The following is a 23,768-nucleotide window of genomic DNA, read 5'->3' as shown; positions in this document are numbered from 1 at the left end:
CAGCTGGGCTGCCCCTTTGGGACCACCTAGTCCTGCCACCTGGACCCACCAGAGCTAGGCAATGGGTCACTAATCACTTACACAGCAAAGAAGCCAAACCTGGTGTTAATTCTCAGGGCGACACTGTGGTACAGTGGTGAAGAGCACTGCAGTTTAAGTCCTCCTTCAACCAAACCAACCTGGTGGCTCAGCTGGTAGAATCCATCCGCAACGCAGGAGACCTGGGTTCGATCCCTGCGTTAGGAAGATCCCCTGGAGAAGGGAAAGGCTACCTACTCCAGTATTCTGGCCCCTGGAGAAGTCCATGGACTGCATAGTCCACGGGCTCACAAAGAGTTGAACACTACTGAGAGACTTTCACTTTCAGCATTCCTGAATCCAAGTGCCTCAGTTTCCTCTTCTACAAAAGAGGAATAAAAACAGAACTTAGCCCAGGGGGGCTGCCTTGAGGAAGACCCAAAGCACTTAGAAAGGTGCCTAACCACACAGTTAGCAAGCAATCATTGCTTGCTGTTATGAGTTCCTCCTTCATGAAATGGGAAGAATATCCTGCCCCTTAGCCAGCCTGAACAAGGTGGGAACTGAATAAGAACATTAAAAAAAAGGGGGGGGGCACATAGTAAGTGCTCAATAAACACTAGTTTCCTTCGTTAGAGAGTCGTCATTTTTAAACTACAACACTACAGATGAGTAGCGCATCCCTCACCAAGAACCCCAGGCCCCAGCAGCTCACTCCCCATGGAAGACCCCTACTCCCCAGAAATGTGGGCGGGGGCGGTGCACAGCCACACACTGACCTGTGCCCGCTCTCTTCTCTTCCAGGTCCCTCTGACAAAGATGCTGCTAGCAAAATAATGCCAAAGAAAGTACGTGGCGACAGCCCACTAGATTTAAGTTCATTTTCTGTAGCTCGGGGTCAGAATCGACTGAAGCGCTGGGGTGATCAGGTTCTCTGCGAGGCCCTGTGCGGCACATTAGTTGCTGACGGACACTCACCGCGGTATTTAAAGTGGCAGCCATCACGACTAACTCAAATTGTATTGGCTTCCCCGACGCTGAAATGCTCTGCTGAAACCATCAATTGGCCAATTCAGAGATAACCCGGTAGCTGAAATTCCCTGTCATGCTGTAAAATCCCCTTTTGAAGCGGCTCGGCAGCCCCGAGACCCGCAGGGAAACTTGCGCCCAGAGCTGTGGCCAGAACCACCTTGTGTAACACCAGTGGGCACTGCCAAGAGGAAGAGCCTCCAGAGAGAGGATAACATTTTCTCCTGGAAGCCTTCTAAAAGACAGCAGAAAAGAGCGGCCGCCTGCGCATGCCCGGCACCAGGCCTGCCCACTGGGCTGTCTGCCTCCTCAGCACAGGCCACACGGCCAAAGCCAAGGCAAGCCCACAGCATCTTCCAGAGGCGGCTTGTGAACTCCTACTGAATGGCACAGATGCAGATGCGGGTGCCAACCTCCCCAGTGGAGGTTTCTAAAGTCAGGGGCAGCCACGGGAATCAGGGGCTCATCTGGCCACAGACTTGTAACCAACCACCTTATCCCAGGTCTCAGTACCCTCTCCATAAATTGAGAGGTTCTTTCTTGATATACATTCTATGATTTGATGATTTGTTTACATTTAAAATAGACCACAATTTACAAACTATTTTTATTAACATATGGTCTCACCTGGCTTCCGAGCTTCCCTGATAGCTCAGTTGGTAAAGAATCCGCCTGCAATGCAGGAGAATCTGGTTCGATTCCTGGGTCAGGAAGATCCGCTGGAGAAGGGATAGGCTACCCACTCCAGTATTCCTGGGCTTCCCTTGCAGCTCAGCTGATAAAGAATCCGCCTGCAATGCAGGAGACCTGGGATCGATCCCTGGGTTGAGAAGATCCTCTGGAGAAGGGAAAGGCTACCCACTCCACTATTCTGGCCTACAGAACTCCATGGACTGTACAGTCCATGGGACCACAAAGAGTCAGACACGACTGAGCGACTTTCACTTTCACATGGCTTCAAAAAAAAGAAAAACCTGGAGAGGCAGAAAAAAAGACAAGCCTCATTTCACATCATTTCTTATCAAAATAAACCAAGGCTCACAGAGGCCAAATCACTTAGCCAAGGCCACCTGAAAGAACCTGATCAGAACCTGATTCCTGGTTACCGAAGTCCAAATCCTGTGTGCTATCATGACACTGCTTTAGTCCCATCACCAACCAGCACGGGGCCAGGCATGCAGCAGGCACATAGGAATAATCGCCCACCAGCCAACTGTGACCCTCGGCCAGCATGGCTAAAGCCACGCTCTGTCCATTCCAAGAACCCATGAAGTTGAAGCCAGCATCCTGGGCTGGGGAGAGGTTTGCCACACCAGCGTCTGCTCTCCAAACAGCCTTTTGTGACTGGGAGAGAAGGATCAGAGGAAAGCCTCAGACAGGGGCCTCAGGGAGCAGCTGCGCTTCTTAAGGTCAGAGGACTGTAAAACAGAAGTGAAATGTCAGGCGCTTCACCCAAATACACAAAGAACGGGGGACACAAAGCCCGCCTCGGAGCTGTGCAAACAGCTGTCACCAGGAGGGGACAGGGAATTTGGAAGGCTGGGCCAACCTGGGTCAGACAGGATGCCGAGACCTATTCTCCAGATTCTTGCTGCGACCAGAGCCTGAGCCCTGCAGATGTTCAGACAACACCCTCCACAGGGGGCCGGGGACCATCAGCCCCCCCTCCCACCTCAACCGCAGACAGGCAGGAGGAGCTGCCACTCGGCAGGGACAAGTGACAGACTTCAAGTAGGAATCACTGCTTATTCAGCACTCTGCAGGTATCTGCTGGTCACCTCTCACAGGCTCCAGGCACTAAGAACACAGCAGCAGATACCAAAGGCAGAGGTCCCCAGGAACCACCAGGCACCTCTCCAGAAGCAAGCCAGGGAATCAGTTTGCCCAGGGACCCTCGGAGGTGGGAATGACTCTCTTTATCACCCATCAGGACACTGAGGTCAGCCATCACTTGCCACTTGGCCAAAATCACACAACCTACAGCACCCAAGGTTCAACTTCAGCCTTTTCAAAGTTTAGACTGAGACTCACAGTAAAGCAAATTTTACATGGAAAATCCAGGGCACCTGTTTATTTACAGGCATCCATAAACTGCTGAAAAAGAGAAGCTTCCTGAAACAATGCTTATGGTTACTCGTCGCGATACGGAGTTTCATTTTTTTGTTTCAGTGTTTTGTTTTGCTGCACTGCTGCAGCATGCAAGATCTTAGTTCCCCAAAGAGGGATCAAACCTGTTCCCCCTCTGCCCCCTGCAGAAGCACGGAGTCTTAACCACCAGACTGCCAGGGAAGCTCCAGTGTCTTTTAATTGCTGGTTCATGACCTAGTAAGTTGATTTCACCAGGCACTAATGGGTCACAACTCACAGTTAACATTCACTACTTGTCCATCTCCATTAAAGTGCCTATTTATTTAACATGCTTGATCCCTACAAAAGGGATCAAACCCTTCTCTCTTCTCAAGGTCTGGAACCTAGTTCACCACCCTCAGGATTTACTCAAAACTGCAATAGGCCCCAAGAGCAGGGGCAGCAGAAAGGGGATGAAGATAAGGGCTCCTGGCCTCAGGAGCTTTCCATCTAAAATAGGGACCCCCGTCACTCTATTTCCAGACAACAAACAGCAAATCAGTAAAACTCACAGAATTCCAGGGGGTGGGGGGAGGGGGGGTGGGGGGTAAGTGTTCCCCTGGGGGTGGTCTTGGCAGGCTGGGGAAGGCAGCCACATTCCAGGCTGGCATCTGCTCTATGGCAGGGCTGGTTGGCAGGGGGGCAAAAATCCCATCTCAGGTACCAAACAGAAAAACCAGGCCTGGATCAGAGCGGGCAGGGGAAGTTCCAGATAGGTCTAGCAAGGAAAGCAGCTACAAGAGGAAGAAACAGGCACTGACTACACATCCCAGGCCAGTGCTGGCCAGGAGCGCCGAGTCAGCAGTTCATCCACACAAGCAGCAGGGCTGGTTTGGAGGCTGCATGTGTGAACCCCCTCTCCCAGTCCCTTGTGGTTGCTTGAAGAAGGTGGATTCCAACCTAGGGACCCAGAGTGCTAATCAACCAACAGGTAGTTCGTGCGTGCCAGGAGCACCCCTTTCACACGAGCGTCGTCCTGCTGCTGCCTCCCTTTAGGCCATCAGAAAGCCAGAACTCGTGCCAGGCCTCAGTGAGACAGTAAGAGTGACGGCACCAGGAGCTGCCTGGTCAGGGCCTGATGCTTCCACCGGCCACGGCCCAGGCTCAGTCCCGGCTGGGGGAACTGAGATCCCGGAAGCTGCATGGCAGGGCCAAAATTTAAAAAAAGAATGACCGTACACGCCTGTGTGGCACTTACGCTGTGCCAGGCACTATACATGTCGTGTATGCATGTGTGTGTGTTTAATGTGTGCGCATGCACGAGCTCATCCAATCCTCGGAACAACTTCATGAGGTAGGTACGACTTTATTAACTCCGTTTCACACTTGAGGAAACTGAAGCACAGAGAGGTTAATTAAGATGCCCAGGTTCACACCGCTCGGAAGTGCAGCAAGGCAGCACAGGGCAGAGCAAAGAGCCATGGAATCTGATACAGTTCACAGGTTTGAGTCCTACTGGTGACTTCAGGTGCGGCATCTTTCATCTGGACCTCAGGATACCGCCTTGTAAGATGGGACCTCCAGTCCTCCCGCCTGCAACCCTCCCATCTACACACATCACAGGAAGTATGCTTCCTGACCACCACACAGAAACGGGACCATTTTCCTACTCCCACTACCAGTCCAGATGCTTTGCCTCTGCTCTCTCCAAAGGGCAAGTCTTTTTAAACACTTATCGCATCCTGAGCAGCATCTGTCTATTCCACTAGACACTGAGCACATCAGGCACTCAGTAATTGGACTGAATCAACACCTCAAAACTTGGCATGTGTCTTCTGCTCCTGGTCTGGGGGCCAGCTGACCAAGACCTCAGGCTCCTCCCAGGAAGTTGACAGAGATGGCAGCCCACATGCCCAGAACTAGGTTCCGGTGGACCTACAAAGGCTGACACATGCCTTCCTCGCCTTCTCCCTAAGGCCCTTCGTAGGGACTCCTCACTCAATCCAAAAGTCAAGAGAGCCCGAGGCTGGCCAGAGCAACATACATACCAAAGAGGACAAAGACTGCAGGGCTTTCGAGTCTGGTCACCCTTACAAGCATTTACAAGCAGGCCCCTCACAGCTGGGCTTCCCTGGTGGCTCAGCAGAAAAGACTGCCTGCAATGTAGGAGATGTGGGTTTGATTGCTGGGTTGGGTAGATCCCCTGGAGAAGGAAATGGCAACCCAATCCGCTATTCTTGCCTGGAAAATCCCATGGACAGAGGAGCCTGGCAGACTACAGTCCATGGGGTTGCAAGAGTCGGACACAACTTAGCAACAAAACCACCACCACCACTACCCCCACAGTTAACCTTTTCTGGATGGTTTTCCATGCCTTTTCACAGCCACCCTCATGGCGGCCTGAGCAAGGATGACCCATGTACCCACCTCACAATCAAGAGAATGGACTTTGAAAAGTAAAGACCCCTCCAGCTAACAAGGCGTGTGAAACAAATTTGCATTCAGGTTTCTGTTCCTGTCAAGTTGCAAGCTTTTCCCATCTAACAACTCAGCAGCCACACACGGGAGTGGAATAAGACCGCTCTGTCCAACACAGATAAGGGGCACAGATGCCTCAGGGGACCATTTATCAGTGCCAGCCCATGCCAGGACCGCCTGTTCTGCCCCCGACAGGGGTGTTGGGGGGAGACAAGACACTGGTATTGAAGGGAGGGCTCCAAGACACACCAGAGGAGCCCGGGCACCAGAGGGCATCAGTGGGTAGCTTAAGTGTCCAGTTCACTAGCGTCAACTTGCTCTCCCAGAAAAATATGCTGCTATCACCATCGTATTAAAAGGTTCTAGGGGAAAACGTTAGGGCTTTAAAGAGAAAGGAAACTAACTCATCAAGCACTGGCCACTGAGAGACAACCATTTTACATATACAATCATACTGAACCCTCACAACGAACCCATCCAGGAATCACCATTTCCCCATTCTACAGACGGGGACACCAAGGCTTCAAAAGTCCGCCCTGCCAGGAAATGACAAAGTAGGAACAAGAACTCAGGTGTCTATCCCAGCTACCAGTCAGAACCCAAACCCTTCAAACTCCAGAGGATTCAGGGTCCAAGGTGGGGGAGCAGGGGGGCGGGGGCGGGGCGCAGGAATCGTAACACCGGAGAGAAACATTCCTAAAACTCATCTCAGCAAGACTACAGAAAACCCCATTACCCTGGCAAATCAAAAACAATCATTATTTCTATTTGCTGTAAGCTTCCAGCAACATGTATTAAAGAAGTTTATGTGAATCGTCTAATGCAGTTGTGCCGTGGTCAGAATTATTACCAAGCTAAAAAAGATTAATTTTTCTAAATACTCTAAACCCTAGACACTATTATAAAGGCTACAGCTAGTATAACATTTCTGTTATCTTGGCTGACAGGCCCTCAAACACACACGCCTCCCCTTTGGCGCTCTGGCTTAAGCTCACGCTCACACACACACACATACTCACCCACAGAGGTGGGAAGGTCGAGGGAAGGGGCAAGGCAGCTCTGGCCAGAGGTCCCTACTGGAGAACCCGCTTCCCTTGCAAAATCTAAGTGGCCTAAGGGATGCTGCAGGGAGAGCTGGGTGTCTCCCGCTCCCTTGGAGCAGTGGCTGGCACTCAGTTAACTCTTGGTCCAAGTCTGCAAAGGCTTAGCTAACAAAGATGGCATTATGCACAGACTGGAGCGCATGGCTGGTCTTGGAGTTCAAATGAAGTGACCACTGCCAAAAACTTTGTTTGGGTCCCCACCACTCCCCCCGCCCCACCTCCCGCCTTGAAATAAAGGGCAAGGATTTGCAATTTGGGGTCTTGCTGCCACTTGAAACCCATTAAGGTGGCCACACTGCCCGGATTCTGGCAAAAAGCAATTCCAGTTACTCATTTAGTGTTTAATTAGCTACCGATGGAGGAGTCTGGCAGCCTCTGGGGTTAAGAGGAGCTGCAACAAACGGGGCGGGAGCCCGAAGAAAGGCCACAACACGGTCTGAGCTCCAAGCAGAGCAGGGAAAGAAACAACTGTGTGTATGTTTTGTTTTTTATAATCTGCCACAGAAGGGTGCCAAGGGTCAGAGCCAAACGCAAGGCCGTGAACTTGCCAGACTTCTGGGCAGATAGCTAGGCTGGCTTATCGCGGGGGACAGCACGCCCCCAGCTCCTTGGAGCTGCCCCTGCCACGATGCCACCCTCTCACGCCCCTGCTCCCAAAGGGTTCTGGCAGGCGTGGACACTCCTCGCCTGGCAGGAACCTCAGCTCAGCACATTCAAGGAGAGCCCTCTCAAATATCACTTTGCTATTTCAAACCCACCAAGGACGCTGGACCCCTGCCACAGAGCCACAAATACCTCAGCTCCCATCCACACCTAGGATTCTGGGGCGCTTTTTGACTTTAACCAACCCACCTGGAGAGACAGGCTCACAGCGCGGGGTGCAGGGTGTGGGGGTCAGCTGAGTCCTGCTGGGGTGTGCATAAGGGTAGGAGAGCCAGCTCCACCGAGGCTGACCTGAAAGGGGTGGAAAGTCTTCAAAAAGGGAAACTGAGGCTCAACACCTGCCAAGGTCATGGACTCCACGTCCACTCTGAACCCCACGTTCTTCACTGGGGATGATGGATGGGGCTTGGGACAGCAACCATGAGCCTACTGAAATCATGCACAAAGTCTCCTCTGTGGGGATACATGCATTTTCTGGAAGGGAAGGCCATAGCTTTTCTCGGATTTTTCCTGCCAAGACAGCCACTGCAACATAACAAACTCCCTTCCCAGAGCCTGGGTCCCATCTCTGCCCGTGACTCTGCAATTCACCGCACAGGGGCTTTACTTTAATTCTCCCCTGAATTATTTCTTCAGTGACTATACACAGGCACGCTTTGGGTCAAATGCAAATACCTTCCCTCTGTTTTGTAGGAATTCTGTATCAAATGAAGGTTGTCAAAAGCTAGAAGGTAGAATCTAAAAAACTGGGAACTGGTCCCAGCTCTGCCACCTCCTGGCTGTATGCCCTGAGACAAGCCATCTCAACTCCAGGCCTCAGTTTCTTCATCTGTAAAGTGGGGGTCAGATTTAATAATAAAACCTGATCACCTGGCAGCTATGAAGTCAAACTACAACCATGCAATGATAAAGAGTTATGTAAAGTAGACCAACCTGAGTGTCACTGCTCTCCAACACCTTCAACTCAGACAACACTGAGCTGGTGGGTGGGAGTGTCCACTCCAAGAAAGGCCAGGACCAGACAGACATTGGTGTCTAAGAGAACCCAAGGGCTTCATCAGCATCTGAGAACCTCTGCTCTGGCCAGAGAAGAACAGCAAAGAAACCGCAGGCTGGGTCCCTGTGAGACTCCTCCCGTGGCCTCAGGGCTCTGCTGACTTCAGGTAAACCAATTTCTCAGAAAAGTCCATTCCAGGGACTGAACCCGCATCCCTGAGTTATGTGTGGTCAACGTCAGGGCACTCTGGCTTACACACAATGAGCCAAGCAAACTGAAGCTGCCAGGTGTGGAGGGGCGGAAACAGACTATGACTCAAATAAAAACTCACCAGTTCAAAGAAAATTTCAATCTCCTCTCCACTGAGTCACCTGGTTCATTCCCAGCCCTGTAGCCTGGCTTGGACCAGAGAGATGTACCTTTGAGGTCACCACACCCTAACCCACCACCAGGAAGCGGAGACCACCTGCCAGGAACACAGATTCACTTCCCTAGGAGAGCCAAGAGCAGGATCTTCCGCAATGAGGTCCTTCCCAGTCCCATGGGAGTCCCTTCTCACCCGCGCCCCACACATACTCACTACCTCTGAGGCCCAGGCAGGTACCTGAGCCTCACGGACAAACCATGAAAACCTCTGAATTCCCTTGGTTGAAAACAGAAGGCCAGTTACCACACACTCTTATTTACTTTATCTTCTAAAAAGGATTTAAGATAACACACATTACCACATTAAAATCACCTAATTCAAGATGGCCCAGCAAAAACCAGTCATTGAAAGACCATCTTCCAATATTCTACCAGCTATTCCAAACCAGGTTACTCACTGACCCCAGATTACCAAAATACCCCAAAATGGGTGTTTTTTCTTACCCACAGTTCCTTAATCCCTTCATCTATTTAGTATGCATGCCTACTATGTGCAAGGTATTGTGGGAGCTATAGAAATGAATAGTACTGTAGATAAATAGGCTCTAGCATGGAAAAAATTAATAAGCTGTGGTTAGAAAGACAAACCTGAATGGGAAGTTGGCCGGAATAGGTGCAAATACATCTGCCGTGGACCTTTGGGGCCAAGTCTTGGCAGCATTAGGAACACAGATTCTGGAGTCACTTATGACCTGTGTTTGGATCCTAATTGTTACAGCTATAATAACCATTCTGTGCCTCGGTTTCTTTATCTGCAAAACAGAGTTAACAACATGCCTTCTCTCCCAGGGCCACTGGCAGCTTGAAACAAGAGCTTGAACCTAGAGCACCAGGACAGGGGCCCAGCACGTCGAAAGCCATCAACAAAGGCTTTGGACAGGTGGTTTGTACAGACACTGAGACAAAGAAGTGATCAGAGTGTGCATGCAGCAAACGACCACCGAAGACCTCCACAAAGAAGCTAAAAAGTGGTATGATGGATAAGAGAGGCACTCACTCCAGCTAAGAGGAAGGGAGCCCAGGAAGAGGTTACAGCAGTAACTCTAGCTGGAAGGAGTTAGGGCAAAGAAGATGGTAGCTGTGGGACTGGAGAGACCACATGAAGATCTGAGAAGGACACAGAAAAGAGGGAGGGTTTCTTTTCATCAGTTTCTTAAATACTTTTTAAAATTCCCATTGCTCCTCTGCCATCTCTGCAACTCAATGCCCACCCTCCCTTAACTCTTTCACAATAAAGATGGTCCGTCCGTTCCCATCCCCCATTCATCACTCCAGCCCTCCTCTCACATGACCTGACTCTCAGGTCACATCACACCAAGTGGATCCCAATCCAGAAGAAAGGATCCCAAGATCTGTGAATCCTGGGCCTCAACCCCTGTGACTTCAGTTCTTGCTAGCATTTTCTAAAGGTCTACACCAACTTCAGCAATCTCTACACAATTCTGCTGCCCTCCCTCAACAAATTACCCATGCAAACTTTCACTGCCACCATACTGTTTTAAGACAGCAGACCAAACCACAAACTGCTAAAGAATCTTACGTTATTTACTAGGGAGCTAAACTTAGTTAAAAATCACTAACTTCTCTAAAAGACAGCACAGACATCCTACATCAAGAGAGTAACTTGAAATAGGAATCTCCACCAATCCCTACTCGAAGGTGGAACCATCTGCATAGCAGTTAAATACAGGCCACAGAGGAACTGGCTGTCCAAAGGTTTAAACACACAACACACACACACACACACACACACACACAATTTTTACTAATAGAAAGGTCAAATTCCCCAAGTATTTTTATATGGCTAATGTAACTCTTGGCCTCCGCCCCCATCCTCCAGCCTCCAGCTCAGGAAACCCTATGATCACCACCACCAATTTTCCCAGAAGAACCACATCACAAGTGAACCAGCCCTCTCACCTTTTATTACTAAAGGTTCACCAGGCCATAAGTACCATTTGCCAGCTTCTCTCCTTAAGCCCTGGAGAGGGCACAAGAACTGGTCAATCTCCTCAGCATCCCACACCCAGGAGCATTAACTTCACAGTCAGCAAAATTTCATCACATTGAATATTCTCAAAATCAGGGAGCCTCCAGCGGCATCTCTAAGTCCTCATACTACACAGAGACATTTTCACCACAAAGATACTCAGGGCATGGGACTTCACCACTTGTGAAACTCAACCAAACGGGTTCTGGCCTCCTAGGCCAGTTTCAAACTGCACGCAGGGAATGAACATGGCCTGGCCAAGTGGGTGGTCCCTGATGACATTCAAAAAACCAACTTCTGTGTCCTGGAGCTCAAGGGACCATTCCTCCCCACCTCAAGCACAAGTGGAAAATCAAATAACCCACCTCTTGAGTGCACATGTGTGCACACACATTAGACACACATACACACACAAACATTTAACTTTCTACAAGACCAACAAGAAGCAAAGGAGGCTGGGAAGATCTTCAGACCCTTCCCCTTCCACTCCACTCACCTCCAGAAGACCCTAACCTGCTTCACCCGAAACAGTCAAAAATCTGACTCCACCCCAATTGGAGTCCAATTTTTTTTAAGGGGGGGCTCAGTGGGAAATGGACAGGCAGTAGATCTCTCTCTTATATGCATTTTATAACTCTTAAGAAACTTACCCAGGGAGAGGGATTGATAGAGTAGAAAGCACTATACAATGTGATCAAACTTTCTTCACGAGAACATTTTGAACACAGTATTACGCATCAGCCAAGGACCTCAAAGTATACGTCTTGGTGGACACAACACAAGGCCCCCACTCACAAACACACAATGTGCACACACTGCTGCTGCTAAGTTGTGTTCGACTCTGTGCGACCCCATAGACAGCAGCCCACCAGGTTCCCCGTCCCTGGGATTCTCCAGGCAAGAACACTGGAGTGGGTTGCCATTGCATCTCTGAATGTGCACGCACGCACGCACGCACGCACACACACGCACGCACACCCCCCCCCCCCCCACCCGCCAAAAACATAATCTGAAAGATCACTCTGTGGAAAGTAACCTAAGAATCTATTTCACCAAAATCTCACTCAAAACACACCTTCTACTCCAAAACAAAAGTTTCATATCTGCTTTTTATTTTTCTTGACTGTGGTCAACTTTTTCACAAACCCGCACCAAAGAGGGTTGGTCACCCCCATCCCCCAGCAGACTGCTCAATCAGAACACAAACCGCACAGGGCTGAGCCCTGCACAAGGCCATTTAATGCTCCAGATAGGTGTCTATGCTCTTTTCCATAATTACAACATTATGAAATACCGTTTACCAAGTTAGACAGCTGCTGGAGGAGGGTACGGGGCGAGGACAGCAGGGAGGTGGGCAGGACAGAAAGAAAGGCAAGGAGAAAACAAAGACCACTGCCAACCGGCTGTGTATTTGCTTTTGGTACTAAAGAAGTTCAAGCTATCCAACCCTGTAATTATTGCCAGGATTAAAAATTTGTTACTCACGTAATCATGAAAGGCTTTTGCTTCACTTGAATGTTCACAAGTGTCTCGCCTTTCAGGAGCTGCACAGTAAAGGTCCCAAAATACACTGCAAGTCGAAAAATAAAATCAGATCCAGTTACTAATTATTACTTGTGTGCCCAATGGCAAGTGTTCGATGCATGGTACGAACAGCACCAGGTCTCCCCAAGGCTCAGTTCCACCTTTTCAGCCTTCGTTGGGCAAACTCAGTCTACAAAACAAAATGGACCCAACCTTTTTCGACAGCCTGGCATTTGTAGTAAGAGCAATAGTTCTCACCCTTCAAGCACCTACTATGTGCATGCCCATGACACTGCTTGTAACCCCCAAGAGCTGTAAGGTGGGTGATTTTATTCCCACTTTATACACAGGGCAACTAAGGCTCAAGCCCATTAGTACAACACACCCACGGATGCCCAGGGAGGACACGGAGGAATCCGGATGCAAATCCATGCCCGTCTCATCTGTGCTCCTATTAACACCCCCACCTCCACCCAAAATGGCTGCATTTCATTAAAAGATTAAATTGTCAAAGTCAAGACTATGATTCATATACACAGAAACCTGGGTGACTCTGGCAATAAAAAGAGCCTCCAGGTTCTTAACCCAGAGCCCATACCCTGGAGGCGTTTGGTGTGGTGTGAGGATTCTACCTATAGGAGTGGGTGGCGGGTCTTCTGAGCTTTTGTTTTCTGAGGAGTTGTGTGGTTGGGGCTGGCCACCCACGGACCCCTGCCAGCTCACCCGCACTCTCACCTAGGCCCTCCCCCAAGGCATTCCTATATAAAAACCATTGTTCCCCTGCCCATCAAAGAACATAAATCCATCACCCAAAGGTGAGGTTATGGATGACCAAGTATCTTGTTTTTCCACATTAATATAAAGCCCACCCCCACCCTCAGACAGCCACTTGTCCAGCAAAAGCAGGGTTAGGGGGGAGATTTCCCTGCCTAACTCCCCTCTGTGATTTCTGTATGGTCACCCCAACGCTTTGCATTATGTGAAAACAGACAGACAAATCCTTTGTCAACCAATAAAACCCTATACAAACATGAGGTCGTCAGTGGTATCAACAAGCAGCCTTAGAAACCCTCTCCAGGTCAAGAGCCCGAGGCCCAGGGATGGGAACCCGCTTGAAGGGTAAAGTGTGCACCAGAGCGGAGGTCTGACTCCTGGACCAGCGCTCCTGTAGTCATCACAAACAGCCAGCCCAGAAGAAACCATCTCAACTGCCAGTTCTGTCTGTCAGCGGACAAGCATCTCACTCCAGGTGCGCGAGGAACGCAGCCTGGCCCTCTTCAGATCTGCTCCACCGCTTCCTCCCACTCCAAAGGCTGCGGTCATCTGCTCGGTGTCAAATCACAGAGTCCCCACTGCCGGAGCCCGGCACGACACACTCTAGTTCCCAGGGCAGAGATAAGGTTGGAGAAGTTGTGTATGTGTGTGGGGGGGCGGGGGGTGGGCAGGGGGAGGCAGTGATTAAGCACAGAACAGGATAATCGGGAACTTTTACTAACTGCAGAGGGAGGACATTCTACTCCTACTAACAGCAGAACATTCCTTTCTGTGCTCTGAGGCTGCACACATTTGATTAACTTCCTCTACATGCTACATTTCTAACACGACAAACTCCCTAGCCCCTTCTGAGTAATTTTTACTCATAAGCCTAAGTTTCTGCAAAGTCCGTGGTGGCCGGACCGGCCAGCCCCAACCACACAACTCCTCTCAGAAAACAAAAGCACAGAAGACTGGCCACCCACTCCTACAGGTAGAATCCTTACACCACACCAAACGCCTCCAACTCTGCAGTTGCGAGGTTGGCAGAAGTAATTAAAAACTCATCTTCTCTGCAGCAAGTTAGAACAGACACTTCATCCCCCTGCATCTCAAAGACACTTGAAACAGTAACCCGAGCTGGCGGTCAGGTAAATGTGCTAAGATCCCAAGATGGGGCACTGCACTCCAGCAAAATATCAAAAGCCACTCTGCTCTCTTTTCCTTTTGAAAAAGATGTCAAAGACTCCACCAATCGGTCCCACAAAACACCCAAGTCTTACACTCAAAGCAACTGCTCCAGCTAAACCTAAGCCTCCCTCCTGGGGGACTGCAAACCAGGAGCAGATCTCTGGTGGTCCCAAGCAGGCAGGCCCAGGGGCCTGGGAGAGGGTCACAGAAACAGCCCCCAACTACCAAGGACAGGCATTTGCCAGGTCTCAATAAAATGAAACCTGGAGGTTTTAGGGCTATTTAGAGGGGTGGGGGTTTGGGGGCGGGAACATCCAGTCAGTCTGAATCAGTATCTTTAGAGGAAGTGGCAGCCTCGTCTTGCTCTTTCTCAGGGTGCCTGGAAAAGGTCCCCCTGGATCTTTCTCTCAAAGTTTCGAGCTTATAGGAGAAAAAGGAAGGGACAGGCCAGTTGTAAAACAGACCTGGTATCCCCGCCACGGGTCCTGCCCCACCCCCACTCCCTCTAATTAAAGCAGCATGCAGAATTGACAAAAATCCTTCCAGGTTTTTTCCAAGCCCATGCTTACTGCTTCAGAGTGAGATGTAAAAGTAAGGCAGTTCTATTGCAACACCAGGCACGATTAGTAGGTTCTCACCACTGGGAAAAGAGGAGGCAGAAACTTTAGGCATCGACCTCTTCTGCCCTTTCCCTTCTCTGCCAGTCCTGGTCTGAGGGCCCAGAGGCGTCCTGCTCTCTACAATGCTGAGGACTAAAGCAGAGGGAGCCTGCTCCAGACCCCCTGTCTTTGTTCACTTGGACCCCGGGGGGCTCAGAAGAAAACAAACACACACACACAAAACTATCACAAACTTACCACCACCACGAGTGCAAAAACCCAGGCGGTTCTCCCAACGTGATGTTTTTTTCCCATCGAATCTAGAATGGAGGGAACAGAGACAGATCAGGGCAGCAGAAGGAAGGGGTGGGCTGGGGGCTTCCCGGAGCCAAAAGGCTGTGAAGACCAACTAACAATAAATGCCAAAAGGTGATAAAAATTCAAAATGGTGGCCACAGTGGCTGCTCCAGAAAACAAAGGCTTTAAGAACGATGGGGAGGAGGGGGTGTCAAGAAACTGGATGATTGGGGGAGTTCCACTCACCTCCGATAAGAAGGTCTGTGCAGATTTCTGTGCTCCTACATGCAGTAAATATTCGTAGACATATAAAGCTAACCTGGAAAGTGGGCAGGGGGCACAGAGAGAGAGGGAAGGCGTCAGATCACACTGGGTGCTCGCTCCTGGACCGTGCCAGCCGGCTTCCAGCCCTGTCCGTGCTGTCCCACTGTGGCCCCGACCAGAGGTGAGCAGCTAGCTCGGTCCTGCCTGGGGCCAAGGGTGCGAGCAGTTAGGGGGTGGGTACCAGGAGACGCGTTTACTTCAAGCCGCGGGGGCTGCAGAGCAGCCCCCGAACTTGAACTTCCAAGTAGCGTCGGGACCAAACCCACCTAGGTCTCTCAAACTCGCAAACCGCCCGACCCCAGAGCCTCGCTTCTTTTCCCGACCTACTCCTTGCCACCAACCCACCCTCTACCCAGTTTTGAGGGTCCGGGGAGACTCAGTCCTGGACTCCGGGGTGCTCCGCGCGCTCTGGAGAGGGCACCAAAGGGCGGCCCTCACCACCTCCTCCCAAAACAACTGTCCCCCAATCTAGGGCCAAGCCGGCGCCGCCGTCCCTGCCCAGCCCGGCGCCCCGGAGGGCGCGGGGCCGGCGGTGAGGCCGAGGGCAAGGAAGGCAGAGCACTCCCGGCCGAACAAAGCCCCCGGCACGCACTCCTCAAGCCGCGGGCGGACAAAAGGAGCCTTCGGGGCTGCAGAAGCCACGCGCCCCCTGCTCGCGCCCGGTGGGCAAAGTGCGGTCACCGCCGCGAGCTCCCCGGCCGGGGCGGATGCCCCGGCCGGCTCGCAGGACCTCGCCCACCCCTCTCCGCGGGCCCCCGCGCCCGGCACGCCCCGGGGCCACCAAGTGTCCCCTCCCCGGCGGCTCCCCCCGACGCCCCAACCTCAGCCGGCTCCCAACAATGGGCTCTCCCACGCCGCCCGCCGCGGCCTCGGGAAGGGGCCAGGCTGGCGGCGCCGGGGCCCGGAGCGCAGCAGCCCCCGCCCGCCCACCTGCCTCCCACCACCCGCCCGCAGCCCGGCGGCGGCACGGCCGCCACTTGGAAAATAGGGCTTACTTTTCCCGAGCCTGCCCGTCCGAGGGCACCGCCGAGCCTTTGCCTTTGGCAAACATGGTTTGCAGAGAAGAGGACGCCGAGCCTCCTCACCGCCGCCGCCGCCGCCGCCGCTACCGCTCCGGCTGCTCCCGAGCTGCCCCCTCGCTCCCGGCCCCCTCCCAGGCGCTCGCTCGCACACTCGCTCGCGCTCTCCTCGCCGCGTTCCCCTCCCTCCCCCCCAGGCGCTGGCTCCGCGCTCTTTCCAGCTGTCAAAGCGTCAGCCCCGGCCGCGGCCCCATTGCCCTGGAACTCCTCCCGCGCCGGCTCGGCCTGGAGTGCCGGTGCCGCCGCCGCCGCCGCTCGCCCGCCGGCCCGGCTGCCCACTGGCTCGCTCGCGCGCCCGCCCGCCCGGCTCCGCCTGCGCCGCCCTCTGCGCCTCCTGCACCGCTGCCGCCGCCGCCGCTGCCGCTGGTCTACTTGGAGCTCAACCGAACGTGGCTACCCCGGCGAGGGATCGAGGCGGGCGTCAACGTCCCGCGATTGATTGGCGCCTCGGCCAATCTGGGCGCGGGGGCGGGCCCAGGGCGGCCCGGGAGGGACGCCCTGTCAGCGCCCGGCCGCGGCAGTCCCCGCTGAGGCCGCCACCGAGGAGCCGCTGTCCCTGCGCTTGCGGGCGAACTGGGGGTGTCCGGGGGCGCGAGCCTCTGTTTTCTCTAGATGTAGGGAGAGGACGCGAATCGAGACGGGGGAACTCTAGTCTCCTGGCACCCGCGAAGAGGGGGTCCGACCCGCGGTCTCCGCGGCGTGGACCGCTGGGGAGCGGGTGGGGGGCGGGGGGCGATGCGGCATAGTCGGAGGGGAGGGGGCGCGGACCCCTGAGCCGAGCACCGGCTCCCTCCCGCCACGTCTCTCTCCCTTATCTGCCCCTCACCTCCCCCCGCCTCAGCCCGCGCCAGCCCAGCCCTGATCTCCCCCTCCCCCTCGCCTGCCCTTCCCGTGGGCTCCGACCCCGACCCCCTCCCCAGACTCCTACTCGCCCCCACCCTTGGCCGCCCCGCCCGTGGTCCTCCCTTTCGCCTAGTCTGGCTTCGGAGCGCCGGGCCCGGGGCTCCACGCTGAGAGCTGGGCGGCTCGAGCCGGCGCTGAGGCGCGCGGCTGCTCCTTTACTAGATCATTAAAATACTTTGGAAAACCCCAAAGTGGAGTTGCGCGAAAATGGCCCTTGGCCTGCTTTGGGGAACCTGGGAAGGGACTGAGGACTTGGGCTAAGAGAAGGGAGAGTGATTGCTCCCAAATTTCCAAGATCTGCCCGCCCTAGCAAGTTAGCCCCTCGGCTTCTCCGGGAGAGATGGTGCCATTCTAGGGTAGATGGGGTTGTCACCTGGGCGCCCCGCTGCGCGGAATGCGCGCCACAGAAATCTGCAAACTTCAAATAAATGGAGCTAAATTGGGGAGTCGGGTACGAGAGCCAGGCGTGGGGGGAGGGGAAGCTTCCATTGTCAGTGACCCAGGTGTACAATGGGAAATTGAGGGGGGCTGGCAGAGTGACCCAGCTATTTGCTCCTGACTCCTTTTTGCCCACGCCGAGAACCCGAGGACACACTGAGTGTCCCTCATTAGACACTCTTATGACGAGAAACCAACCAAACAGGGCAAGACTCCCCCATTTTCAGACTGTTTTTAGAGCGCGGTTCTCTTTAAATGTGATAAAACACTGTCTCTTTAAAAGAGTCAAGCAGAAAAAGCTGTGTAAGCGCTGATTGGCTGCCTGTTTGGATACATCTTTAGGGGAGCCTTGAAACTGTTAGCCTAGGTTGATTTTTTTTTTTTTTTTTTTTAACTGCGCTGTTCCAATAAACAAGTAACGCCCCTCCCCCTAACATGCCTCGCACCAAACAATTAAAGGATAGGTCAGTGTCCTGGGGAAAACACGTTTCAAGTAGGAAAACTCAGAACTAGAATCAACAAAATAAGGGATAATTCACTACCATTAAAGTTTGCTTATTTTGATTTGTCGACGAGAGAAGAAGGGGCTTTAAAAAGAAATGCCCCTGCAGCAAACAGACGGCATTGGTTCAGGAAGGAGATTCTGGGTGCATTTTTGGAATAATGTTCTACTCAGTATAACAGCTTCCTTAAATTAGAATACAGCCAGGCCCTACCAATGCCTCTGGACGCACTCTGTTCTCTGCTGGGACCTAGAGCTTGCAGGGAAAGGAGGCAGAAAAAGGGAAACACTCCTAGTCTCTGGTTGTCTGCGTGCTAGCTCCTAGTTTAAAGGTTGTTTTGTGAATGAGGGAAGCATGGAGGTTGGGAGGGAGTTGAAATACAACGATAGGGAAGAGAAGGAAATAATTACAGTTATTTTTCCCCCAGGCGGTTTAATTTAATAGGGCTAACTTAAGGTACCTTAGAGCCCACACTAATTAAATTGTCCTGCTCATACCCTTCCCCTGAACTTCTATTTTTGATGGGCTAGGAATGGCCAGGAATGGCTTGTCAACAGACTGACTCACAAGAAGCCTGACTCATCTTGGGTCTGCAAGGCCCACATATTATGAGTATCATGAGTGTGGGTTAGGTCCTGGCTCAAGGAAAATACTGCCCTTCTCTGGCCCTGTCTATCAAGTTGGCCATGCTTTGTCAGAGTCAGGGTTGCAACACAGGTATATCTGTGTATCATTTTCCTCATCTGTCAAATGGGAAAGGGGGATCTTTAATATCTCTTTAGAGTCTGATGTTCTATGACGCTAAGATTTCCTTTCTATAGTTTTCTTTCCTCACACCCCACCCTGAAAAAAAGGACGAGTACCTCCTTCCAGAACAGGTGTGGCATGCATTTGAGGAACCTGTGCCAGGCTCTCTGTCCCTGTGGTCTGCCCTTCCCTGAAACTTGACAAAGAATGTTGGTAGGTTGGTGGTGAACCTAAAAGAAATAGTAGGAGGGCCCAGGCAGATAGAGAAAGGCGGGTGCCATAGCCTCCCAGCCTGCTGGAGAGAGGGAAACTGATGGGTTCGCAGGAAGCAGGACCACTCAGCAGCCCCAGCACAATAACCCAGAATGCAGTCAGATCAGAAGCAAACAACCTACCCAGGAATGGCACTGTCTCTGTAGAACAGCTGAGGGACTAACATGACAGGTGGGCAGAACTTGGAAATTTGGGAGCAATGGCTCTCTTCACTTAGGTCCTCCATCCATTCCCCCAGGCTACTTTTCTCTGTTGGATCTCCTAATATCTCCCAATGGACCTTCCCCGCCACCGTCTTCCACCACCTCCTCTGGCCTGGTCTCTCTGCCTGGAGTGTCTCCGACCCCACCCCTCTTCTTTGATCATTCTTTAAGGCTTACATCCCCTCCAGTGCCTCCTCCATGAAAACTTCCCTGTTTTTCACTCCCAAAGTAAAACCCATCCCTTTAACCCTCTGCTTGGTCTAGTTTTTTGCTTAACCTCCAGTAGCTCTCTGTTCATTCTGCCCATTGTTGTAGCCTTTTGTTTACTGTCTGTCTCCCCAGCCAGAGGTGGTGGTGGGGGAGTGGGAAGGAACCAACTCTGAGTCATCTGTGTCTCCAGCACCCAGCCCAGGTGCAATACCTGTGTGCAGTTAACACTCCATGCACACACCAGGGGCTACAGGGAGCAAGAGAGGAAAAAGTGATCCCATTCCCCAAAGTCACTCCGGGGTAGGTAAGGAAATAAGAAATGGACACCACCAACAGTAAGATTAGATAGGACCACACCTCCAGCTTCGCCCCACCACCTAAACTACAACAGCTTGGAAGTACTGTACTTTCGGTTCCCAGAATACACTGAGCTATTTTACATATCCACCCTAGGCTTCTTCTTTCTTCCTCGCTCTCTATTCCTCCCTCCCTCCTTTCTTCCCTCTTTCTTTCCCTTCTTTCTTTTCATTTAGGACATATTTATTGAGCATCTATGTACTGAGCACTGTTCTAGGCAGTGGATAATAAACCAGGCAAAATTCCACGGAACTTACACTGCTGTGAAATCCTCTGCCCCCAAGCATTTTCCTGTTACAAACTCCTAATATTCTAAAATTCCGTCTTGGAAAGCCTTCCCAGGATGCCCTCTAGGAGCTCCTGGTCTGGGCCAGAGGTCCCCTGGAAGCCCCTCTGCCTCTCCTTAACCATGACCTTTGGTTGGCCGCCCCTCTGCTTCTCTCTGACCATGACCATTTGGTTGGCCACTGTGCATGAGTGTGGTCAATGTGCATTGGCCCCACAGGAAAGTGATTACCTCTCCTCACAGTCAGGGGATGATCTTCATTCCCCTGTGGACCTCCAGTACCCAGCCACAGTGGTGAAAAGAATAGGACAAGTGAGTAACTGAGTTACCAGAATGTGGAAGAACAAGCAGGTGGGGTGGAAGAGGGGAAGGAGAGGTGGATTCCCAGCTTAGGCTAGGATGGCCACTCCTTTACTCAGCTGCCAGAAACTAGAGGGCAGAAATTCTGGGCTCTAGGATCAGGTTGGTGGGAGCCAGGCCTCCAGAAGTTGGCACTTAAAGGAAAGAGACTTCAGGCCCTTGGGCTCAACCCTGATGGTTGTGCTTGCCAAAGATGCCAGAGGTTTGCAGCTCTATATCTATGTTCCCCACAACTGCTGAGAGGCTGGGGGCTGCCCCGCTGTTCCTCCAACCCCCGCTACTCGGATGTTCAAACGGATGCTGGGCCTGCAGCCCATCCCCCTCCTGCTCACTGGGTCCTGGAATTTCGAGGAGGCACCTCTGGTCTATTCCTTGGACTACTCTGCCCAGCAAGGCTCCTACCCAGACTGATCCACCCCAGTTTTTTAGCAGAAGTTTCCCCAAGGGCTTTGGGGGCCTCCATGGGAGCAGTGCAAACTCCAGGTCCAAGGGACCTGGCTCAGGGCTTTGCTGATAGACCTTGGGCAGGTGATTGTCCCCTCTCTGAGTCTGTGTGTGAAATGAGGATGTTAAATGAGGGAACTGATGGGGAGTCACTTGCTGGGCTGTCAGTCAACACTGGCAGAGCCCCCAGTTCTGACACCTTTGGACAATGGAGAGCCACTACTCTGATGGTTGTGTGGAGGCTCCTCAGAGACAGTAATTGGGGAAACATTTTGTAAATGGAAAATGATGATTACTCCTGATGTTATTAGCCTAGCAGAGCCAGCAAACAAAGAGGTGCTCAGGAAGAAGGAAAAGGATTTAAGTTTAAAAATCAAGTGTGTTTTTACAACATCTTCTGAAGGACATAAACTTGTCCTGAGCCAACCTGTAGCAAAATGGGTTTTAGGCAATTTTTTGGATAGGTTTAGTTCTGTCTGGAAAGTACCTACTATGTGCTGAGCCTTGAGCCAGGGACACTTGGAAGTACAAGAATATACGAAGCAAGGTCATGCCAGGGCGGGCAGGGGCCAGGATGGTGACGTTCTGGTCCTTCCTCGGTTCCTGCTGCACCTACTCCACCTCCTGTCCAGAGTGCCTGGCCTGGAGTTCAATCCCGTGAACTCAAGGAGAAGGCTCCATAAAGCTTTCTGCTGTGTTCAGTCCCAGGAGAGTGTTCCCCTCTTGCCTCCTCCATCCTGCCTTGGGCCAACATCCCTCTGTTTTCATTCACCTGCCACATCTTTGCTCCTGCTATTCCCTTTGCCTGGAACACTTTCTTCCAAATAAAGGCTTCCCCTTATTCCTTCACTCCCCCCAGGTCTCTGATCAGACATCACCAGAACCCTCCCTAATGGACCTCTATGGAATGGCACCTGCTCCCCCCTTATCCTGTTCTATTTTTCTCCATAGCAACCATTACCACCTGACATATGTTTGTTTATTTTTTTCTTACCTATTTCCCTCATTAGAATTTAAGCACTGTGGGTGGGAGTTTTATCCTCACTTTTAGAGCTGGTACTCAATAAAAATGTGTTAAATGTTGAATAAAATAATTCACTTAGCAAAGGCTTCCTGAACATCTGGCATGGACTGGGCATCACAGTAGTTGCTAAGAATATAGATAATCTCCTTCTGTGTGAAGTTTACAGCCCAGCAGGAAAGATGAGGTTAATTCTGTAGGCACACAGGTAAACATGTTCTGATGAACTGGACCAAGGAGAGGATGATCCCATAGGGGAAGGTGTGGTGGTCAAGGAGGCCTTCTCTGTGGAGGTGATGTTTGAATTCTAAAGGATGTGTGAGAGTGAACTCCTAAAGGGAGAATGTTCCAGGCTGGGAAGGCAAGTCTCTTCAGCAGGGCGGAAGCTACCAGGTGGAGTTATTGCTAGCTGGTCCTCATGGCAGGAGAAGGATGCCCAGCCCTTCTGCAGGTGTCCCTTGCCATGATATCAGAGAATCCCCAGAGCAGAAAACAAGAGCTCTTTCCCACAGCTAAGGAGAGGTACTGCGGGGTAATGCTTCAGATAGGGTGTTACCATAGCAATGCGTCTGAGCTAAGTCACTTAGGTCATCATCTGACTCTTTGCGACCCTATGGACTATAACCCACCAGGCTTCTCTGTCCATGAGATTCTCCAGGCTAGAATACTGGAGTGGGTTGCCATGCCTGTAGCAATGGCTGGAGTGAAAATGGGCTGACCACTTTCACACTCATCATGATGGCAGCTATGGAATAAGAAAGAAACAAAGAAAAAAGCAAGTATTGGCAAGCATACAGAGAAATTGGAACTCCTGGGCACCATTGGTGGGAATGTAAAGCTGCACAGCCACTATGGAAAACAGGATGGTGATTCCTCAAAAAGTTGCACATAGAATTACCATGTAACCCACCAATTCCATCTCTAGGTATAGACCCCAAAAAACTGAAAGTAGGATTCAAACAGATATTTGTATACTGATGATCATAGCAGCATTATTCCGAATAGCTGAAAGATGGAATCAACTCAAATGTCCATCAATAGATGAATGGAAAAACAAATATGGTATATCCAATCAATGGAATATTATTCAGCCTTGAAAAAGGAATGCAAAAATCTGACATGTCTGCCACATGGATGAACCTTAAAGACATTATGCTATGCTATGTGAAATAAGCAGACACAAAAGGACACAAAATGTTGTATGAATCCACTCATATGAGGTACCTGGAATAGTCAAATTCAGAGAGATGGAAATTAGAACAGTGGTTGCCAGAGTTGATGAAGGAGAGATGGGGAGTTAGTATCTAATGGGTACAGAGTTTTGTTTGGGGAAGATGAAAAAGTTTTGGTGCTGATGGTTACACTACAATATGAATACACTTAATGCCACTAAACTGTATGTTTAAAATTGGTAAAAAAAAAAAAATTATGTATATTTACCACAATAAAAAAAAAGAGGGAAAAAGAAAAACTAGGGTGAGACCG

General features: G+C 51.5%; 1 protein-coding gene across 3 annotated transcripts in view; it reads right to left on the bottom strand.

The window, feature by feature from the left end:
- The window catches only part of SSBP3 (single stranded DNA binding protein 3), a 166,206-nt gene extending 149,583 nt beyond the window's left edge, over positions 1–16,623 (bottom strand). The window contains exons 1-4 of one of the 3 annotated variants that reach the window (XM_019958248.2): positions 16,455–16,623; positions 15,382–15,454; positions 15,097–15,158; positions 12,257–12,341 (exon numbers count right to left, since the gene is read on the bottom strand). In XM_019958248.2, the coding sequence (XP_019813807.2) occupies positions 12,257–12,341; positions 15,097–15,158; positions 15,382–15,454; positions 16,455–16,510 (276 nt within the window). In that variant the 5' untranslated portion in view covers positions 16,511–16,623. The remainder of the gene's footprint in view (positions 1–12,256; positions 12,342–15,096; positions 15,159–15,381; positions 15,455–16,454) is intronic. The other 2 variants (XM_070786487.1, XM_070786486.1) reach the window with 2 other exon arrangements.
- Between the last annotated feature and the right edge of the window lie 7,145 nt (positions 16,624–23,768).

Source organism: Bos indicus, chromosome 3 (genome assembly GCF_029378745.1).
Source record: "Bos indicus isolate NIAB-ARS_2022 breed Sahiwal x Tharparkar chromosome 3, NIAB-ARS_B.indTharparkar_mat_pri_1.0, whole genome shotgun sequence".
Lineage (NCBI taxonomy): Eukaryota > Metazoa > Chordata > Mammalia > Artiodactyla > Bovidae > Bos > Bos indicus.
Note: the sequence above shows the minus strand (reverse complement) of the source record. Positions and strands in the feature narration are given on the sequence as shown.